Consider the following 22,975-nt stretch of genomic DNA (forward strand, 5'->3'; position numbering starts at 1 on the left):
GCCTTGCCTTCTCTTCGGAGGCTGCGGAGAAAGGGAAAAAAACGTCCCCCAAGATATTCTGAAAGTGTTTATTTTCATAAATAATTTATTTGTAGTGAGTAATAGGATTGTCTGCTGTCAGAGGCTGAGCCATTACGGTTAAAATTCAATAGTTATAATATTATTTTGTTACATTTTTTCCCTTTGTGTGAAATTAAGGTTAATTTGCCTGTGATTAGTGTGTTACTAAGAAAGGCCTCTCATTAATGTGTCCCATCTTCAAATGCTGACAGTTTGCAGGCAGATTAATTACTCGTCTGTGTAATGGATGAACACGATCAGGAAACCTCTCATTGCGTATTCATGAAAACTCGCGCTCGGATAATTGCGGTGACCTACAATTTGGCAGAAATTTGGCAAGTGTGTGTGTGGAAGTTTTCTTAGACGGCTACATGCCCTCTCATCAGAATTTCACACCCAATGCTTGGAGCCCAGTTGTGATGATGTTCTTTTTTGAAGTTATTGTCGTCGTCATCATTATCTCCCAATTGTGTACTTTCGGCATCGTTGCCACGAGACGGTGAGTCCGTTGGGTTCTCTCGCAGCCCTGCCACCGAGAGGAATGCTCGTCGCCCGACCAAACAAACCGCCGATATCACAGGGGCTACCTTCACGTGACCTCTGGTCCACACAGTTAAGGGGGGGGGCAGCACTATCTCTCCAGCTCTGTCACCCGAGAGCAAAGGCTTTTGACAAAGCGGTCAAACCGGTATGAATTTTTATTCTCCGAGCTGGAATTTACCCAAATTACGTGCGTAAACGATTTTAATGTGATTGGGATTTTTGTGCAATCATTGGTGACGAGGCTGAAGACCATGAAATCGCTACAGTTGGGAGCCCAGTTTAATGGCCGGCAGCTGCCTGGATTTGAATTCGATATTAATCAGTGTCAGCTCAGCGCTCTGACCTCTTAGCCGCTTCACACACGCTGTTTCTCATTGTCCATAGCGGACCTGAACAGCGTGCGGTTTTCTGCTTACCGGACGGCAATGAAGCTGAGGCGTCTACAGAAAGCCCTCTGTCGTACGTACCACACACGCACATACACACACGCACATGCACACACACACATACACACACGCACATGCACACACACACATGCACATGCACACACACACATACACACACGCACATGCACACACACACATACACACATGCACATGCACACACGCACATACACACACGCACATGCACACACACACATACACACACGCACATGCACACACACACATACACACACGCACATGCACACACACACATACACACACGCACATGCACACACACACATACACACACGCACATGCACACACACACATACACACACGCACATGCACACACACACATACACACACGCACATGCACACACACACATACACACACGCACATGCACACACACACATACACACACGCACATGCACACACACACATACACACACGCACATGCACACACACACATACACACACGCACATGCACACACACACATACACACACGCACATGCACACACACACATACACACACGCACATGCACACACACACATACACACACGCACATGCACACACACACATACACACACGCACATGCACACACACACATACACATGCACACACACACATACACATGCACACACACATACACACATACACACATACACACACACACATACACACAACAACAACAACAACCGCCATTCGCCACTAAGTGGCGGTGACGTCACCACGACGCTTGTGCCAGGCCATGTGCACCTTGAGGCCACGTGAAGTGTCGAACGCCCGCTGGCAGGAGGTCACGGGGCAGACCCAGTTGCCACGGTTCGACTGACCGAGATGACCGAGATGATTGCTTGATGCACACATATCGTCAACAATTTCCCAGTAAACTTTGACCATCGCAATGGATTGGAATGACAATCATAAGTTAGGGCAGCTGGAAATTTTAATGTGAATTGGGCCACAGCGATTGTTTATTTAACAAGTTAAACGTTTTAGACGACAACAGCCAGGAGATTTTGTAGTCGGCCTGAAATGTCCACCATCCCGATGGGTTTAGAGCGTCACGATTAGCAGAGCATGAGGTGAAAAGCAGGATGGCTGGCCGTGCGTATCACGTTTGTTTGAAAGTGAAAGCGCACAACCAAGATACATAATCGCATCTTTGCACAGATTAATCTCCAAAGCTGATGGCCAAAAAAGTTGTTATGTTTCACGTGGTGAAATATATTTAGCGTAATTGTTTATGGCCCACAATCCACCATGATAGATTGTAATGCATTGTGTAGGCTTTAAAGATATATATTCGGAATCGAGTAATTATATTGAGGTAAATGCTGCAGTGAAGTTATGACTATATTAAGCATTTAACCAATACAAACCTGGAATACGCCTGATCTTCGTTCAAAGAAGCTAAGCAGGTTTGAGCCTGGAGAGTGATAGGATGGGCGACCTCCATGCACAACAGGGTGCTTTAGGCGGCTACACGGAGAGCATCAGAGGGCAAGTGCAGGTAAAATGTATTGTTGTAGGGAACTTTCTATGCTCCCCACCCTCATAAATCCACACTGACCAGCAGAGTGAAGCATGGCCCAAATAACCCCCACGACCAACACGACATAGGGAGGCCCTCCTCATCCAGCAGTGGACTGACAACAGGGGCTCGACGCACGCTTGCAACGAAGGGAATCCGTTGATCGACCTACGTAGTGACGGTGCGGTCTGCCAATCCCCCAGAGGTCATAAACGGGTTTTTATTCCTTACCCGTACCCGGCCGCACCAGGGTCGCAAACGGGTACCCGTACCCGGCCGGGTATGGGTACCCGTATGCTACCCGTACCCTACCCGAAATGAGTGACAAACGGTTACTCACCAGTGACTCACGGCCTACCTGTACCCGTACCCGGCCGCACCAGGGTCGCAAACGGCTACCCATACCCGTACCCGGCCGCACCAGGGTCGCAAACGGCTACCCGTACCCAGCCGGGTACGGGTAGCCGGGTATCGGTTAGGATATGGGTATCGGGTACCCGGTTGTGACCTCTGCTGTCCCCCCCCGACTCCTAGTGGACTTGGTGAGCCTGGGGGCGCTGACGACGCAGCTCGAGCAATGCGGCCCCGACCCCCGCACCCCGGGCCTCGGAGGGAGCGCAGGCAAGGGCCCCGGCGGGAGGGGAGGCCCCCACGAGCGGCTGGTGGGCGCCACCGAGGTGGGCCGCCTGCTCGCCGAGCTGTACGGCGGCCTGGAGAGCGGGCAGGGCCAGCGCCTCGTCGCCGCGCCGCTCTGCACCGACATGGCCCTCAACTGGCTCCTCAACGTCTACGACCCGTGAGCCCTCGCATGGTCCACTTCGTGCAGCTTGTCGTGCGTGCGGGACCCCCCGGTGCAACTGCACCGAAGCCCGTGGCGCTGAAGGGGGGGAGCCCAGGAATTGGGCTATGAAGAGAATGATTTGGGGGGTGGGGAAGGAGGCAAATTGGACGGGGGGGGGGCGATGTCATTCATTATACCAGGGCCCTGAAGCTGCCGTGTGGTGTGTAGTGGTTAGCAGGCTAGATCCGCTATCCAGAGATCTGCAGTTCGATCTCCCAGCGTGGTAGATAAAACAATGGGCTAGGTTTGTTTAAACCCCCTCTGTTCACCAAGCAGTGTAATTTGGAACACCATGGTGAGTTCATTGGCAGTTCGCGTGTGTGGTGGGGTAAAGTGTGGGTACTCCCCCCTCTTCCAAGACGCCTAGCCAGTGTGGAAGAGTGGAAGAGTAGGCCAAAAATACCCTGTAGACAGGGCGCTCTAGAGCATCTATATAGTGGAGACTCTTCCACCAGCGGTGGCGTGAGCAAAGCAATTACAGGGCTGCACCTTTACCTTTTTTCCCATTTTTTTTAACCAGTGCCCATGCCAAACCACGCTACGCCAACTGCAGAGAGCACGGGCCGGGCTGCTCCAGGGCCAATGAAGCCGGTCGTTTGTTAGACGGCCAGTCGGTCGATTAACAGCTGCGCATTAGGAGAACTTTTGTGTATCGCTTAGCGGCAATCCATTATGCAGTCGCTGGACCACTGGGCAAGTCATTCATTGTTGAACAACTTGGCCAATAAGCGGCCGTTCATTAAGAAGACTCCCCCCTCCGACTGCGAGCCGGCCGTTGGTCATCCGTTCAGAGGAGATCCATCTCGTAGTTTTGCCGGCCGGACGATCGGAAGGGTTTTTTTTTTCAGTATCAAAAATAAGATTAGGTTTTAGCCTGTCTGGCAATAAAACGGTTGTGTTAAGATGTTCGAACACCAAATAGAAACCTTTTGCAAGGAATCAAGTCTGCATTAATCACACGCACTTGTGGTGAACATGCAAACAAACGCCGATAATTATTTATGCATTGTCTTGGAAACTGCTTGGCCTACACCAGAGACAGCCTTCTTTATGGCCTAGTCTCGCCAATGTCAGACCAGAGAATGCCTAAAGGCGAACAGTACACACCACAAGTACGTGTGGTTAACGCAGACTTGATTCCTTGCAAAAAGAACATCTTAACACCTTCTTCTTGGTTCTTTCGGTAAAGTCACGTAGAAGGGAAATAATAAAATAATAAAAATAAAACTATAATAAAATTATCACGACGTTTCGGCCACAACGCAAGCAGCCGTCATCAGGTGAAGAACAGGTCTGTCGGGAAGACAGCGTATTTTTATTATTGTATTAATTTCCCTTCTACGTGACTTTACCGAAAGAACCAAGAAGATGAATCCCTGCAGTACACGAAAGCTTTAAATCGAAAAATCTTAACACCTATTTTATGTCCAGAAAGGGTTAAGCCTATTCTATTTTTCATACTTTGATACTGGCAAAAAGGTCGCCATGGTTTTCTTTTTCAGTTGTGCGAATGAAGATTGTCTTATTGGGAAGGTTACTTGCTGCTGGGATGATCAGACGTAATTTGAAACAGTTTGCATTCAAGGTCACGGGGTGTTCGAAAACACACAAACGCTGTCATCAGTCTTCTCTTGTGTCGTGCCTGACGTTAGCAGCTGTGGTTCTCGGAGCTAGGCAGTAGGGGGCTGGTGGATCATGGAGGGATGAGGAAGACCAAGTCACCGATTATACGTCTGAGCGGGGCGTTCAGGTCTCGTGATAAAACGATGATCGGCTAATATATACCGCACCTGTTCTGTCCGAGATAATAATGCCTAATCCCTCGAACTAAATCAAAACACCGGAAAAAAGAAAACCTCCCCAAACAATAAAAATCAATTGTGTCATTATTTCGTTTTTACTCTTTAACCGCGAGACAGCTTAATGTTATCTACGTTCCGTACCGCCAGCTGTGATGGGTCAATTTTTCATTAAATGTTTCCCCTGATTTTGTTTGCAGGAGCCGCACGGGGAAAATCCGATCCCTTTCTCTTAAAGTGGGGCTCATCTGCCTGTCCAAGGCACCGCTGGAAGAGAAGTATAAATGTGAGCTCCAAGGCACACAACGTCTTGGCTTTGGCCTCCTCTCATTGCTATTACAGTCAGTATATATCTCTCTACGATGTTTATCTTGGAATGTAAAGCCCACTGAGCTACATGGCTATTTTTCCGAAGCGACCCGGCTACAAATGATAGCTCAAAGAAAGCGGCTTATCGCGTGGAAATTTAAAGCAGCAGCCATTCACTCTAAGCGCACATTGATTCTAAATGTGGAGGGAGAAAAACCGGTGGACGCGGAGAAAAGTCCACGCGACCACGGGGAGAGACATGCAAACTCCAAATATACAGCAGGCGTCAGGGTCAGGATTGAACCCACGACACACCTGGCGAGGGAGTCAACATCTCGCCACCGTGGCGCCCCACCGTGTAGTTGTGTTGCTCGGCAAAACTCGGAAACTAATAAAGGTGGAGCCTGCATAGTTCTCGGACGGGTGACCACCATGCATAGCAAGCTGTGGGGATACATGGTGGGCTGCAGATTTGCGGTACAGCAAAATCCACCGTGAGAAAAGTTTGTTTTTCCACTACTGTGCTCCCCCGACCTTCGCAAACCCGCACTGAGCACCGTCTCCTTAATTATTGTGACGTAACAACCCCCACGACCCGCACGGCGCGGGGAGGCCCTCATCATGCGGCGGTGGTCTGGCAAAAGGGCACTAAGTCTGTATATTGTGTTGCTTTCATCATTGTAACCGCCTCTGATGCAGGCTCCATGGAGTCATGTGCCGTGAATCCTTCACGCACCTGTGATCAGCGGTGACAGACGAACGCGCCTGGCGGAACCACGTGCACGCATGGCATGCATCATTAGCAATTGTACTCGGTGGTGGCCGCTGCTGTTCGGTCTGGCATTATTTGAATCTTTCATACATTCGGACGGGATTCCTTATCTGACGGCGAGCGGGCCACATCTAGCCAACAAAGGCTCTCTGGGCCACCGAAACATAACGAGATATAGATTAGTGAGATGAGAGAGAGAGATGAACAAGAGAGGTAAAATAGCAGTAGACACGAGATACAGATTCGCGAGATGACAGAGAGATAAACAAGACATGGAGACAAACGCACAAAGGCTCTTGTAGTAGCCCCCAATACTATGGCCTTCCAAAACGATAAACAGATGGGTGAGATGAGAGAGACGTGCACAAGAGATGAGCGAGTTGTAGACCAGCGATAAAGATTGAGTGAGATAAGCGAGCGAGAGATGACCAGGAGGGAGATGCAGTATCTCAAGGCAAGGGGTGCACATGTTCCGATGTGACGTCACGTCGTACGACGTCGTAATGTTTCGATTTAAAGCTTTCGTGACTGCAGGGATCCATCTTCTTGGTTCTTTCGGTAAAGTCACGTAGAAGGGAAGTAATAAAATAATAAAAATAAAACATAATTTTATTATTATTATAATTTTATTATGTTTTATTTGTATTATTTTATTACTTCCCTTCTACGTGACTTTACCGAAAGAACCAAGAAGACGTCGTAATGTCTTTCTGCGCGGGATGACACGCGGCGTTACATTACCCGCCAGGCACAAGCTAACATCATTCTGCGGCTCGCCGTAAAATATAGGCCAAATAAACCTACATAACCTCAGACAGTTGTTGTTGAACTTCTTTCGCACCGTACATCGCCAACCGTGCTAACCGGAGGCCGTCGTCGCTGTTGGTGCAGACCTGTTCCGGCAGGTGTCGGGCCCGGGCGGGGGCGGCTGTGACCAGAGGCAGCTGGGCCTGCTGCTGCACGAGGCCATTCAGATTCCCCGGCAACTCGGAGAGGTGGCCTCCTTCGGGGGCAGCAACATCGAGCCGAGCGTGCGCAGCTGCTTCCAGTTCGTACGTCCCACCGAGACCACCACCACCACTTTCGCGCGGTTCATGAAAGGGTAAATAAATGTTAAGGCGCAGCCCTGCAATTACCTGTTCACGCCGCCGCCGGCAACAGGGATTCCACGAGGGGGGAGCTCTGGAGAGGCCCTCTCGAGGGTGTTTGACTTACACTTGCGTGCAGGCAAGGGATATTTCGCCGAGGTGAGAGGGCCCACACTTGACCCCACCGCACCCTGGACCATGCCTGATCCACTAACCAAACTGTGTTACCCATCTACACTGCTGGGCGGTCGCAGGCCAAGAAGATTCAAGAAACTTGCGCCATCACTTCAACTGCTTCTCCTGGGAGGGGCATATTATTTAATCGGCGACTTCTGCAATCTGAGTCCCCCCAAGTATGCTAATCGTTAGACCTCGGCAGCAGATACTAATGTAACGGCTACAAGCCAGTGACGTTGCTTCATTACGGTTAACCGACTGAAATAACTGGCAGCGTGACAAAGATCCCCCGTACAGCCTTAACAGACTGTAGGAGCAAGTGCTGTTAGCGAGCACCTATGAAGGCCGGCACGGCACACGAGAGAGGGGGTGGGTGGCCAACACCGCGCCCGGCCGCCTTTGTCTCCCCAGTGGCGATGTTCACACACCGCACCAGGTACTCGTTTGAGGCTGAGTCGACCTAGGGGAGGCCCCAGGACCCGTTCAGATAATCGTCACCGCTGTCGGTGGCCGTGAGCAGGAATACGAACTCGGGTCGCCGGATTCGTAGCCGCAGCGCAACAACGGCTGCTCCACCGCTCCCCACACACACACACACACACCGACGTCACACCAAAGTCACACCAAAGTGTCTCTCGTGGCAGAGTGCCCCTAAGCCAGAGATCCCCTTTCCCATTTCAAGCTCTCGACAGCAGCTGTCCATCTGCCGCAGCCACGAAGGCCCCAGGGCCATTCCCTTGGCTACTTGCGTCCACCGGGCAACCCGCACAGACAGGGCCTGGTGGGTCGGGTCAACGGTTGATAAATGAGCCAAGGGACCGGCGAAAATAAGTTTTCCTACGGGGTTTTATTTTTCAATCCTTTATATTAAGTTCACTTGCTTGCTTGCGCGCTTACAACCGTGCAAATCTTTCGGTCGTTTTTTAACCCACTTGCCGTGATCCAATCGAGCTGACATTTTGCACACAGACTCGTTGTGCGTGACAATTTATTTTCGTGAAAAAAAATTCCTAAATTTTACACTTTTTAGCAAATGTTTTTTATATGTAATTACCAATTGCTTAATGGTGGCAGGCGATCATCTGACCCATAGGTGGCAGCCATCTCAAGCCAGAGGACGAGAGGACTCTAGCCGCCATGCATATAAAGGATTTATAGTGAAAAACTTTGTTTTTACGGGTTAATTTTTGTAACACTTTCCGTCGAAGTTCGAAAGCGTTAATGCGTTAACCTCGGTCCATCTGCCTGCAAGAGCGGGTCACGGTAACCCTTGTGAAGACGATCCAATTCTAAGTGAAAATGATTATGGCGTTGGGAGAATCGGACATAGGGTTACCCGAAACTTGGCAAGAACATTCGGAGATTTGTGCATAAAAAAATCTTAATTCTTCTATCTTCATGGCATATTTGTCATTCTTGAATAGATGTAGTTGTTTCTTAATCGAGTGGTAAGTCTTTCCAGTTGCGTGGGTGAACAGTGGTGGTGGAGCTGCGACCTTGCCCAATCCTGGCCATGCGGCTCACAGACTTCAGTTATTCCATTTTTCATAGCTGGGAATTTGTATTCATCAAACAATATGTATCTTACGAGCATAAAAACACGTAAGAAACATTACAAAACCTACGCGTACAAAAATGTTTTATTCCTCATTGTTTTGTTATGCTTTGGTATTTTTCCACCAATTAAATGCTAATCCCATTATAAGGACACTTGGTGGAGTCATCCATTCGCAACCCCCTACTGTGAGTGCGCTCCGTTTCACGCTGTTTTCAAATTACGTTTTCCAATGCAGCGTCATCAGATTAAGGCTGCCAGAGTTAAAATAAAGGGGGGCAAATTACGGGAAGTAAAAAAATTATTTATGCGATGGCTTGCCCCATACGCTCAGTCATTTGGTGACTACAGTGGGAGCGTTCACTCACTGCACAGAGAGTCCTTGTTAAATTTTGGTGATTAGTTTTATCCTAATGTCTACGCTGGGAGCGTTAACTCGCTGCACACGACAGTCCGGTTTAAACTCGGTGATTAGTTTTAGCCCAATATCTACATACAATTAAATAAGCATAAATAATCGTTGTACGGTACTTGATTTGTACACGCACAATTAATTAGTGAGTATAGTCATCGATTTTTAAGCAATTAATTGTTGCACCACTCTTAGTGGGCATCGACCTCCTGGGACGACTCGGGATTTTTTTTTTATGGACAATGATTAATAACCTTCAACCCTTAAATGAATGAGCAAATGAGTAAATGATTGAATGGACAGACTTTGACCCAATCCAGTGGCATCGCTATCGAGTGGACAGGCGGCGCACACGCGACAGCTACCCTGGACGGTGTCTCAAGCACACTTGAACTTTTAAGTTTTGTTCTATTAATACTGGTAGCAACCACCTGGTTTCACCAGCCCACGGGGGATTCTTGTGTCCGTCCGTCGTGCATCCAAAAGTTAGAGGGCTGGGTGGAGAGGGGAGGGTGGGGAGGGGCTGGGTGCAGAGGTGGGGAGGGGCTGGGTGGGGAGGGGAGGGAGGGGAGGGTGGGGAGGGGAGGGGCTGGCTGGGGAGGGGCTGTTCACCCCGTGGTGCCCTTATAAAACTCAACGTTTAACCTACTCACGCCGGCTTGTGCCCGCCCTCACAGTCGACCATATTTGCGGAATACACCACGCCGCCGTTGACCCTGGCCATTGACGGAGCAACCCAACGTTCCTACCAGCTCCCTCCGCAGGAATGTGCTTTTTCCACGTTGTATTTGCCGTGCAATCACGACCTCGCCGAGTAGCTCTCTTGTGACCATCTCCAATACCCCTTTTGCTCCAGTGACTTGAGATGTTTTGCATCAGAGGCACGGTACGAATCATCATGGGCCGTTATCAACCCACTGCTGGTTGAAGACCTCCGCAATCCGCCATCATCTCTCACCTCCTCCTCCTCCTTCCACGCGTTTTTTCCACGCGTTTGTCCTTGCCAACCTTCTCCACGCAGCCCTGTCCTGCGCCATCTCTCTTTCCGCTCCTCGGGGCCACCATGTCCAATCGCACCACATCGCCCCGCCTCTTCCTCTACCTTCCTCTTGATCTCTTTCTTTCCACTTGCATCACTTGCACCTTCTGAACCACATCTTTTTCCTGTTGTCTCTCCACATGACCGAACGACACCCGCAGCCTTTTCTCTCTCTCGCTCATCTTCTCTGTGATTTCTACCACATTGAGGCTTCCTCTCACTTCTTAATTTCTCACCCTGTCCTTCCTTGTTAAACCCAACATCCACCGCAACATCCTCATCTCTGTGACTGCCTTAGCTTGGTCCCTCCCTCTTTCTTGTGTCCCAGCACTCGGCCCCGTACAACAGCACCGGCCTCACCACCGTCTTGTGCTATAGACTGCACTATACACTACATTATACACTGCACTATGCACTACACACTTTTCCCTTCAACCAAACTGGGACCCTCTTATCGCACACCACACCAGTCATCTCTCGCTATTTCAGCCATCCAGCCCTTGTTCTTGTTCTCATCTCTCCTAGTGATCCATGAGCACCACATCTTCATCAGCTCTCACCATCCTGCAATAAATCGTCACGTGATGATGACGACGACGACAACTTCACTGAGGCCCACGGGCCGGAGTGACCCAGTCACCGGGGCTATGAGGATGACCTCGCCACGAATAAAGATGAAGATAACCTTGCCACCGTGGCGCCCACGGTGACAAGATGTTAACTACTGCACCTGGAATACAGGAGGTCAGGGGTTTCAATATCGACCCTGACGCCTGTATATTTGGATTTTGCGTGTCTCTCTCAACTTGGTCGCGTGGATTTTTCTCTGGATCCTCCGGTTTAACCCTCCACTTTTAGAATCGTGCATTTAGTATTTGGCTTATAAATACACCTTTAAAAAAATCTACGTGACAGTGGCGGCTCGTGACATCTCCACTAGGTGGGGCTGTTGTGACTGACCTCTGAAAATGTGGTGTTCTAATTAAGAACAACCTCGTCGTGTTTTTTGGCCTTCCCGTGAAAGTGATGTAACTGTCTTGTCTACCAACGATAGGCATTCATAAACAGCACGAAACATATCAACAAAGCACTCAAATGTTGTCCCCATGACCCTCAAGTCCACATTACACAACCCCTTTTCCACTGCCAAAAGCCGTGACCTGCTACAATTTGCACAGTGCAACCTAAAGTCGTGACCTCGTCTCATTACAGCCACGGGCGTCTTTTCCCCCGCCCTGAATGGGTCTCACACGGCGTGGCTCCAATGCTCGAAGCTCATCGCAACGAACGAACGGGAAATCTCTCACTCGGAGGACGCCTTCACAGCCGCCCCGAGACCTCCCCTAAGCACAAATCTGCAATGTTGCAGCGATTTCTAATATGAACAACTTAACATGTTACCTACATTAGGCAATTCACGTTGAAAGAACCATTGCACTTTTTATTTTGTTTTAAACACAACAGAACATAAAAAAGTATTTTTCTTAGAAAAATTACTTCTCATCTCCAGCTGCTTGGTGGAGCAGCGCCCCAGTGCCCCCAGTGGACGAACCCCGCCTTGCTACGTGATAAGCCACTTCGTTGAGCTTTGATTTGTGGCCAGGTCGCTTCTGAAAACGCGCTACACAACTCTCAGTGAGCCTTACCTGGTTTTAAGAGAGGTGGGAAATTAGACAGTGTTCCCAGATATGTATTTGCACCAAGACCCACGCCAATCACACTGATGCCGCTGTGCCATCACCCTCGCCCCCCCCCCCCCCCCCCGTGCCATGTAGGCCAACAGCCGGGATATGGTGGAGGTGGGCCGCTTCCTCGAGTGGATGAAACTGGAGCCGCAGTCCCTCGTGTGGCTGCCCGTGCTGCACCGCGTCGCCGCATCCGAGACTGCCAAGCACCAGGCCAAGTGCAACATCTGCAAGGAGTGCCCCATCGTCGGCTTCCGGTCAGAGCCCCGAACAAAGTCGGTCACCGCCGTCGTTGACGCTTTCGGCTGCACCTCTGCAGACGCGCAGCTCGGATAATTATCCGAGACGCCGGAGGAAATCGAGGAGGGTTGTGGGGGAACGGTTAGCGGGCTGGATTTGCAATCCAAAGGCCGCCAGTTTCATGCTGCCTGTCGCCTGATGAGGCTGGTTGTAATTACCGGCGTAACATCATGGTTACTCGAATTGTAAATGTTGTGGGTCTAATCTCCAACACAACCGGTTTGTTGAACTCGTAACGAATTGGCACGTTCTGGTTACGTGACAAAGCTCACTAATTGGCTGTGTCGGGTGGTGGCGGGTTTAACGACACATTGTATTTACGCGATCTAACCCAACAAAAACCTCTGTTATGGCTCAATGCTGTTGCCTGGCATGGCGGTTGAAACTATCGAGCAAAGGTTATTTAATCTGCCCAACCCATTTCACCCAGCAGCTCAAATGTGATACAACAGCAGTCAATTTGCAGGTCACCTCTTCCGGCGTGGAAGAGTAGGCCAAATAACACCCCATGAGGAGCGGCTCTCTACAGCCTACTCTTGCCAAGTCCCTCCACGCGCAATTCCTGGAGCAAACAATTGCATTGCTGCACCTTTACCTTCTTCTAGAATCAGAATATTCCGTTTTACTGGAGGAATCTTATAAATTCAGAGTGTGCTGTATTAAAATATATATAATAATAATGGACATCCTGCGTATTCATAAACGCTATGAGGTGGCTGGTACAAAGCGCTCATTTGTTTCCAGGAATGCCGAGGGCAATTGGCGGTCTGAGGAGTCTCGTCATTATCTGAGGCGGCAAGAAGAGCGAGTGAACATTTTTTTCGCGTGTCCAAAGTGACATTTTTGTAAACAGTAGTTTGTCAGCCCCGTGCTTTAGAAATCTGCGCGTGTGTGCGTGTGTGCGTGTGTGCGTGTGTGTATGTGTGCATGGGGAGCGATAGTGTAGCGGTTAGCGCGCTGCGCTATGAACCCGGCCACCCAAGTTCGATTCCCACTCACGGCCAACACCAGCGACGATTATTTGAACCGGTCCTGGGCCTCCCCTAGGTCGACTCAGCCTCAAATGAGTACCTGGTGTGGTGTGTAAACATCACCACTAGGGAGACAAAGGCGGTCGGGCGTGGTGCTGGCCACCCACCCTCTCGTGTACCGTTGCGGCCTTCATAGGTGCTTGCTAACAGCACTTGCCCCTACAGTCTGTTAAGGCTATATGGGGGATCTTTGTCTTTGTGTGTGTATGTGCGCGCACGGGGAGAGAGAGTGCTCGTGTGTGCGTGCGAGATATGTGAGCGCGTGTGTTAGCTAAGCCGCCGGCCATCGAGCATGGCCATGTGAACTGCAGTTTAAGCGCTCGTGCTCCCCTGGTGTGTTCATGACATCACCGTCGGCACTCGATGATGTATGCACTCCGTTTATTTATCTCTTTTGGTTCGTTGACGCTTAAAAATATTAATCCCAGAATTTTTCATGGCCACTGGATGCGTACGTGCGCTTCTGCGAACGGCGTAGATAACCAGCCCTTTGAAACATGCTTGGCAGAGTTTTCTGTGGGGAGAACCAGTTATTTATGAGCGGACCTTTCGAGAGCATAGGAAATGAGCCAGGGGTGTGGCAGCATGAAGGTGCATCGGCCACGAAAATTAATGAAAACGCAATATTCATGTGCGGCACGAATCAGGCTTTTTAAGGGGTGGGTGACTCTTTGGTTGGCGTACTGCAATGCGAACACGACCTGAGTTCGATTCCCAGCTTTGGCTAGTATCGGTGGCAAGTGATATCTGATCTGGTCGTGGGGCCCCATTCACTTCACTAACCGGCACTGACCAGTTGGGAAAACAGTCATCCAGCAGTGGACTGACAAAGTCCTGTAAATTAGTATTATTATTATTAAAAAAATATATATTTAGCAGTGTAATCATATGATAATAATATAACGAGTTGCACATAACTTTTACTGTAATATTTCTACTTAATATTTGAACTCCGTTTAAACGTTAGATTGAATGCGTAAACAATGAAACGCTGCTGAATGTGCCCGATCTCGTCAGATCTCGGACACGAAGTAGGGCTGGACCTGGATAGTGCTAGCAAGGGCCATCACCACCATGCACTGCCGGCGTTATTGGCCATGGTGGAACTACGTTGTCATCATCTGGGCTTCCCTCCTTCACCCCCCCTCCCCTCCCACACTGACTACTAGCATGGTGAAGCATGGTCAAACAGCCCCCATGACCCACACTGTGGAGAAGGGTGCCACGGTGGTGAGATGTTGACTCCCTCGCCTGGTCTACAGGAGCTCGTGGGTTCGATCCCGACCCTGGCGCCTGCTGTATATTTGGAGTTTGCGTGTCTCTCTCTCCCCGCGGTCGTTTGGATTTTTCTCCGGATCCTCCGGTTTTTCCCTCCACGTTTAGAAGCGTGCATTTAGAGTACACACATTTCCTGCTACACATTTCTGCGTGATAAGCCACTTCGTTGAGCCATTATTTGTGGCCAGGCCACTTCTGAAAAAGAGCTACATGGCTCAGTGGGCCTTACCTGGTAAAGAAAACCCTCTGGTCTGGCCCGTTCGTCTACACATATGCCACGTACACTTTTCTACTTTTTTTTCATGTGCGTGCGGTCGGCTTCCAAACGACAGCCAGAGGTCTCGCACAAGGAATTTTCTTGACCCCCTCTCCACTATAAAGTTCACCCCGCTGGCCGCATAGGTCCCACCACGTACAAGGTTTCATTGCCGCAGATTTAAGACCTCGGCTACTCAGGAATGTAAATAAGAGCCACCTGCGTAGAAGTATCCCTCCGCCTGAATGGGTCTGACTTTGCGGTTCGTTATTTGACACATTAATACGTGTTGTTTTCACATTCACCCGAAGTCCTTTAGCAGTGGACTGTGAACACGGTAGAATGTGTACGTAATGTTTACCAGACCTTGTGCTGCTTTCTGGTAAAAATGAGGCTTCGTTGTTAATGACGCTCGCTTCTTCGAAAGTGCTCGTGACCCATTTGTCTGGACTGCCAGATCGTTTTTTGTTTGAGTAAATATCGCCGAGGCTTTTGGATGGAAGTGTCTAAATAACACGCTCCCTTTTGCTATATTGAAGCCCATACACATTCACGGTTTGTTAATGGAAGGGGTGTTCATGTATCACATTTCACAATAGCAGCCTGTATAATGCAGCATTCTTCATATTATAAGACGCAATCCAAACTTGTGTCCGGTCAACAGAGCTATACAAAAGCTGGTAATATATACACACATACGCACCAGAATATAAGACGCAACACCACCCCAAACTTTTGCTTTCGAACTACAGGGTAAAACAAAACAAAATTCGCGTGTTATAATCCGGTCATAATTAATTGCATTACGTAATCCCCCGCTCCCTTTCCGATTGCAGCTACCGCAGCCTGAAACATTTCAACTACGACATCTGCCAGAGCTGCTTCTTCTCGGGCCGCACGGCAAAGGGACACAAGCTTCACTACCCCATGGTGGAGTACTGCACGCCGGTAAGCCACCCTAATGAATGTCGCGGGCGGCCGCAGCCGGACGGGCTTGTCCAGATGGATTTAACCGCGTCCCCCGCGCGTTGGCTCACGGCCAAGAGCGCGGCGCGCGCACCGTTCGGGGACGTGTGCTGCTCATGGATAATGTGCGACGCGGATAGAATGGAGGGGAGCGGGGGGGGAAGGGGTGTGGTGGTGGTGAGGAGAAATGGGTTTTTGTAGCGTATGGTATAAGCGGGGTTTTGTGGCATTATAATGTCGGACTCATTGCACGCAAAAGTGCTCGTTACAAATTAACCACCAATACCTCGCTGATCTCGTCAAGGAGCATAAACCATCATCACATGAACTCCGGTCATCCTCGTAGCAGCAGCGGCTTTTGGCTGGCCATCGAACAAAGACGATCACCGCATCGCGCGCCGTCAGGTGCAATTCTGCGGCCGTCTGGAACCCTCTTCCTTCAGATATTAGGAAGCCACTGGAACTATGCACTTTTAAATAATCTAAATTAAAAACTCATTTCTGCAGAACTGCTTTTCGTGTTTAGTTTGTTGTCCTTTCCCCCGCACCTCGGATCAGCGCGGTTGGCTGCATACGGTGCGAAAGAAGTTCAACATGCATACAGGTGGGGGGGTAGCCCCTCCTGAAATGTTTAAACTATGGAGGCGGGGATTTCTCATCAGGTTATTTTTAATCGAGGTGTGATCGGTGTGACTGCCGTGACCAAAATGGCTTTCTTTGCCTTGTCGGACAATCCGCATGAAAACGTGGACTGCAGGAGTCAAACATTACAGATGTTTGAATAATAATAATAATTCTGATTTGTACCAAGAAGGCGATCAACATACGATGCAGACAAGCGGATGGGGATGCAAATTAATTCTGCAGGGAAAACTGGCGGAGGACGGAGAGACGTGGAGGGAGGTGACGCACCACCGCCAACCCTATCGAAAGATAACGGCACAAGGCAACGCCTTGTCAGTCCGCCGCTGGATGAAGGCATCTCGTGCATTTCACGGGGGAGTTTTTTTTTACCGTCATTTTTTCCATGGCTGGGTCAGTTTAGCTTAATTTTCTGAAACCCAGGTAACAAACTTGGTAAAGGCGAGCACTCAGGAGGACTGCTGCAGATGCCACTGCCTGGCTGATTTTCACCACGGCCCATACACTGTGTGGAACTCCTCCTGATCCAGCAGTAGATTGTATGCATGCGTGTTGAACTTCTATCGCACGGTACGTAGCCAACCATGCTAATCCGAGGTGCGATTGACAAAGCCAAATCCGCAAACTTTTAGTAATGAACACTCGACCTGATGGCTCCCGCGGCCTTCATTGTCCATGTCTACGACTTTCACTCAACAAGGACCCACTAAAAACCATTGCCTTGGAATTCAACTCAGGTGACCGAATTTATGATGCAACGTGCACACTTCTGGGCCATCGCTCCACCCTCCTTGAGAAATGAGCAGTTCAATATTCATGAATCAAATAGATCCAGTTGCCTTTAATCATCCGCGTTCCCTTTCAGACTTCACATTCAACACACACAGTCTTTTATGTGCGTGTGTATTGTCGGAATTCCGCTTGGGATTCATTTCCCAGTCCGTTGCCCACCTTGAAAAAAAAAACACGTGCGACTGTCATGATGAATGAGAATTGGCCAAGCATGGAATTATCTTTTTACCTATGATATTTTGTGTGTGTGTCACTTAAATGGCCTTCTATTCTTGTTCATGTCATCGCATGCAAGAAATGACCACCAATATATAACATGGTGGTCAGTTATTTTTCAGTGGTAGGCCAGTGATATTTTTGTTAAAGCTTTGATTGCTTTTTGTGAAGTTCATTATCGTGGTTCTTTTTTGACGTACCATCTTCCTGTTCTACAAAGCTATTATACATTTGGCTGTGCCGCCAATTCTCGGTAACAACACCGCTATTGTCAGGCAAGCTGTCGGTGCCCGTGTTAACGCTCGAGTACAATGATAAGCGGGTTCTCCCTTTGAAAAACGGACAAAAACAAACTGGCAGTCACCTGCTGGCAGCATTAAAGGCCAACGATTCACGACTCTGCAGCTCTGTGTGAACGCATTGTGTGGCAAGTTGCGTGATCTGTGTTCACACGTAGATCATACACAGTTTGAATTTTGCTTTGATAAATAAAGTTGAACATGCACGGGTCTAGTGTGTTCACCATTACACCACGTGTTCTTTTCGTGTACCACACAGTGCGTGCAACTCCAATATAGTACTGTATTTAAAAAAAAGTTTTGCTGGCTGACTGGCAACATGGCGCATGGTTGGGGAGGCTCGAGGAGGGTGGTGTTGTTGTGCGGACAACCTTCGTGCGACGACGAGAACGCTCGCTCTGCTGTATTATTTTAAAACGCCGGCTGGAGGGAGGGACAGGCAAATGGATGATCACGTCCAAATGATAGACGGGGCTGCTACTCTGTCCAATAAAAGTCACTTGGAACCAGGGGCGGTTTCTTCATTAGGGCGATTGGGCGACGCACCACCAATGTCATTCAACCACAGAGTCACGCTAGCCGTCACTGTGCCTCTGGATATAGTCCAATCAGCGTCATGTCACGTTCTGTGGAGTACCGCCTCTTTTTGGGCGATTTAACTCCGGCTGAGAATCGCCCTGAGTGGCTCCATAGACTTACATTCAAAGATGTTTTTTTTCGAACGGGGGGCGCTGCAATGCATTCTCTATGGCTTCCGGGAGGGCTCGCCCTAACGTGCTTACGTCATCATACGTAAGCACGTTTCATCCAACAATATAATTTGTTGCCACCTAGTGGAATCTTTAATAAAATAAACTTGAGTGGATTGTATTAATAGTGAGTATAGAAACAAACAAGATGTATTGTAAGAGTCACTTTATTTTTCATTAATATTAAAGAAGTGAAGTTGCCTTTACATGCTTAAGCTGTTAATTTATCCATTGCATAAGTGGACCTTATCCTTATCAATCATCCAGACATTTGCCCCCCCTGAGAGATTTTGCAGGAGCCGCCACTGCTTGGAACCCACTTATGTTGGACACTTTGGGTCTCAACGGCATTGACATCAAATTGTGATTGTCTTGTGTTCCGATGATACCTGTTAATCATGCACGCGCGACCATATTACCTGATGCTCACCAGGATAGAGTGCGATGACATCGATCAAATCCCATCGCTCATAATTTTGCTTTGTGTATTAATCTGCTCTAATTATCGTATTGCGCATCTATTTACGTCCCCCCCCCCCCCCCCCCGTTCGTGCCCCCCTCCAGGTCTCTTTAACACTCTCTGACTGACGTTGAAGGCGTTTTTGCATTAGCTCCATCTGTCTGTCCGTCTGTAATCGGAGGGGGGGGGGCATGATAACTCTCGCAATGATGATCAGACATGAATCGGCTCCTTTGAGTAAAGTCGTTTTGTTGTTTTGTTATAAGGGACTTGGCCCATAGAATATCCGCCAAATTAATTAATCAGGTTTACCGCCGCGCCCTTCCTGGCACTGCCGCTACCAAATGTCTGTTGTCTGCTCAAGGCCTACAAACATACTGCATCCGACACGTCTGGCACCAGTGCTACTATATTATTATTGCCGCTCGTTAAATACATCCGAGAGCAAACGCACATTGCAAAAGGCGCGACGGAATCCACGCAAAAGTTTTGCGCGATTTTCCTCCCTTGTCTTCTTGGTTCTTTCGGTAAAGTCACGTAGAAGGGAAATAATAAAATAATAAAATTTAAATATAATAAAATAACTCTCACGATGTTTCGGCCACAACGCAAGCATCCGTCCTCAGGTGAAGAACAGGTCTGTCGGAGAATTATTTAATTGTTTTATTTTAATATTTTTATTATTTCCCTTCTACGTGACTTTACCGAAAGAACCAAGAAGATGAATCCCTGCAGTCACGAAAGCTTTACATCGTCTTGGTTGATTCAAACGTTTTCCCTTCTCAGACGACGTCCGGCGAGGACGTGCGGGACTTCACACGCGTGCTGCGGAACAAGTTTAAGTCAAAGCGGTACTTCAGCAAGCACCAGCGGCTCGGCTACCTGCCCGTGCAGACGGTGCTGGAGGGCGACACCATGGAAACGTGAGCGCCAGTCACGTGGCTTGTGCATCCCGCCCGCTCAGAGTAGATGCTACCGCTGCCGCTGCTGCCGCTGCCGCTACTACTGCCTATTCGGTGTTTTACCAGAAGCTCTCTCACTGCTCGTAAAAAGAATTTCGTCAAGCTGCGCAGATCCGAGCTGTTTGTTGTGTGCGTGTCAAGGTTACCAGGCATTTTAATGTAAGGTTTATTCGTGATGATATTTGCCCAACGACAATCCATTGATTCATAGATTATTATTGATTCTTAAGCTCACGATCATCAGCTGGATGAAGACCTTCCCAAGCCGCCACCATCACCTGTCTCGATCTTGCGACGCAATAATCCACTTAGCACCTCCTAATTAACACGGTTGGCAACGTACGGCGCGAAAGAAGTTTTAACATACATACTTGATGGATGCATCATATTTACAATCGTAAGAATGTATTTGTATCGCTTAAGATTCTTGTCTGTCAGCTCAAATTATTATCATATTTACAAACCTTGATTTGAATTTGCGTCGTATAACGGTGTCACGTCAATCCTGCATCTACTCAAGGCACCGTTGTAAACATTTTGTAAACACACCAGCGTGTTGTAAACATTTTTTTTTAATTATCCTCCTCAACAGAATCTTCACACAGAGCAGCTGAAACATTCTACACCTAATATTCTAACGGATTTTAATTTCTTGAATATTTATTTCATCCATGGGCAGATAGCCCCGTTGGTGTCCACCGCACACTCCCTCATTAGTTTCCACTTTCCCCTGTCTTGTTGTCAATATGCTCAAGTCGTGGCCACATGTTTCTGGCACCGATCTCTTGCGATGTCGTCGTCAAACCCATTCTCTCTTAGGTCTTCCTCTCGCTTTCCGGCTCCTTCCGTTTTTCCGAACGACAACACTTTTAATGTCCCTGTTGTTGCCCGTCCTACACGCGTGTCCACACAGTGCCAGTTTCCTTCTCATCACTGCCTGCATGGTCAGGTTGTAGTCTTCTATATTTGTCTTGCTTCCACGTTTGGCCCAGTTTAGATGCAGTGTCCTTCTATAGCAATACATCTCGAATGCCAATTATCTTATCTCTGTCAGTTAACATACCATGCCAACTGCTGTAACATTTGCACTCTTCGGTCCATAAGTCCAGTGACCGTGAAACTTTTTTGTGTGTAATGCACCGTATTCATCGCATCGCGTGACACGCCGTGCGTTCTCGCCGCGTGTTTACTCGGGACTCCGTTTGTAACAAAAGAAAAAGCAGGTCATTATCTCCACGGGCTCCCGTCTGGCGCTGTGCACAAAAGAAATAAAGTGACTTCAAAAGAAACAAAAGATGACGGGGCAATACGGAAAAGCGGCACGAACACGGAAGGAGCGGCAGCACTCGAGATCTAATAAACGGCGCAGTCGTAGACAATCTTCGCGCAAACACGGCGGTGAAAAACACGGCGGTGTGAAACCCGAGGCTTGCGTGCATCGTCTTATATGTGCTCTTTTGCGCGTGGGGGACCTCGTTATTTTGCGCGCGTACTTTTCTTCGCGAGCACACGCACGTGCTGTTAACTTCTGGTGTTTGGCTGCAGACGAACGTGATTCTTTCCCGAGCGCTCGCCGGCCCATGAGCGTTTGTCTTGATTTTGGTGGCAAAAAAGTGCGAAAGAAGTTCAGCGTACATAACACGTGCGTACAAGGCATGCTCCTTTTGGGAGCCCCGCGTCCGCACCGCGCAACTCGCGTTCGCGCGATCGCGTCTCTCACATGGCCTTCATCGGCTGTTCTTGTCTTGCAGTCCTCTCACCGTCATCAACCTCTGGCCGGTGTCGTTGGAGTGAGTACCGCACACCCCATCGGCCGCTGGAAGTCACGTGACTCCCCGAGCCGCCCATGTGACCAGAGGTTTTTTTTGTGTGACCGTGCTCCATTTTCGTCGAAGAAATTTACCTCGTCTTTTTGTTTTTTCACCCGCTTTCAGCCCTTCTCCTCAGCTATCTCACGAGGACACGCACGCGCGAATCGAACACTTCGCCAGCCGGTAATGTGTTTTTTAAATCATTTCCAACCCCACCGCCCCGCCACCCTGGCCTTTTCATATGGATCGGGGAGGACATCCTCATTAAATTGTCTTTTTTTCACACTCATGGAGTATCTGCCTTCCTGCTCCTCTTACTACGTGACATTTCTGTCCTGGGCCCACCATCTCCATGTCCACTCCCACATCCCTTCGTACCTTGGTTCACCACTGTGCCACCAGCTCTACCTTAGACCCCGCCGCCCCTCGATATAGTCTCCACCGCGGCGTGCTTCCCGTCCGCGTGTGCCGTCTGTTGTGTATGAAATTTTGATAAAAAATAATAAAAATGAAATGAAGATTGGAAAAATGCGTAAATCGCGAAAATTATGCTAATATATGTAATTATATGCTATTATAAAAAATGATTGCCAGAATTATTCTTAATATAAATTTTTGGAAAAAGGGGGATAAATACAACACGTTGACTCTCCCGTCGCGGACGCAGTTTCCTCCCCCCCCTCTCCTCTTCCAACGTGTCGTCCAGCCGGCCGCCTGCGTCGACCTTCTCGCGGCAACCCCCACCACTCTCTGCATCCTCCCCATCCGGTTTTGTAGTCCCTCGGATTTGTCTTCCATCATTCTCAGTTCTGTGGTGCACAACTCTTACTCCCCCCCCCCCCACCCGGTGTTCAGAGTCCAACTTTCAGGCCCGTCAGTAGCGTTCTTATTAACTTCTTGCCTGTGCTGTCATTTCCCCCCACCTCACCCCACCCCATTTTATACAAATTTTAATATAAATAGGAAATTCATTC

The 22,975-nt window shown here is 49.0% G+C and overlaps 1 protein-coding gene across 7 annotated transcripts in view; it reads left to right on the plus strand.

Moving 5' to 3' along the window:
• LOC133351870 (dystrophin-like) overlaps positions 1-22,975 on the plus strand; it is a 325,976-nt gene that overhangs the window by 289,144 nt on the left and 13,857 nt on the right. For 6 of the 7 annotated variants that reach the window (XM_061567468.1, XM_061567455.1, XM_061567476.1 and 3 more), the window contains 9 exons: positions 988-1,062; positions 3,097-3,358; positions 5,403-5,488; positions 7,175-7,335; positions 12,330-12,496; positions 15,941-16,052; positions 20,015-20,151; positions 21,942-21,980; positions 22,125-22,184. In XM_061567468.1, coding sequence (XP_061423452.1) covers positions 988-1,062; positions 3,097-3,358; positions 5,403-5,488; positions 7,175-7,335; positions 12,330-12,496; positions 15,941-16,052; positions 20,015-20,151; positions 21,942-21,980; positions 22,125-22,184 — 1,099 coding nt within the window. Of the gene's footprint in view, positions 1-987; positions 1,063-3,096; positions 3,359-5,402; positions 5,489-7,174; positions 7,336-12,329; positions 12,497-15,940; positions 16,053-20,014; positions 20,156-21,941; positions 21,981-22,124; positions 22,185-22,975 lie in introns of those variants that run through there. The other variant, XM_061567492.1, reaches the window with a different exon arrangement.

This window comes from Lethenteron reissneri, chromosome 5 (genome assembly GCF_015708825.2).
Source record: "Lethenteron reissneri isolate LAM-NWPU_2019-01 chromosome 5, ASM1570882v1, whole genome shotgun sequence".
NCBI lineage: Eukaryota > Metazoa > Chordata > Hyperoartia > Petromyzontiformes > Petromyzontidae > Lethenteron > Lethenteron reissneri.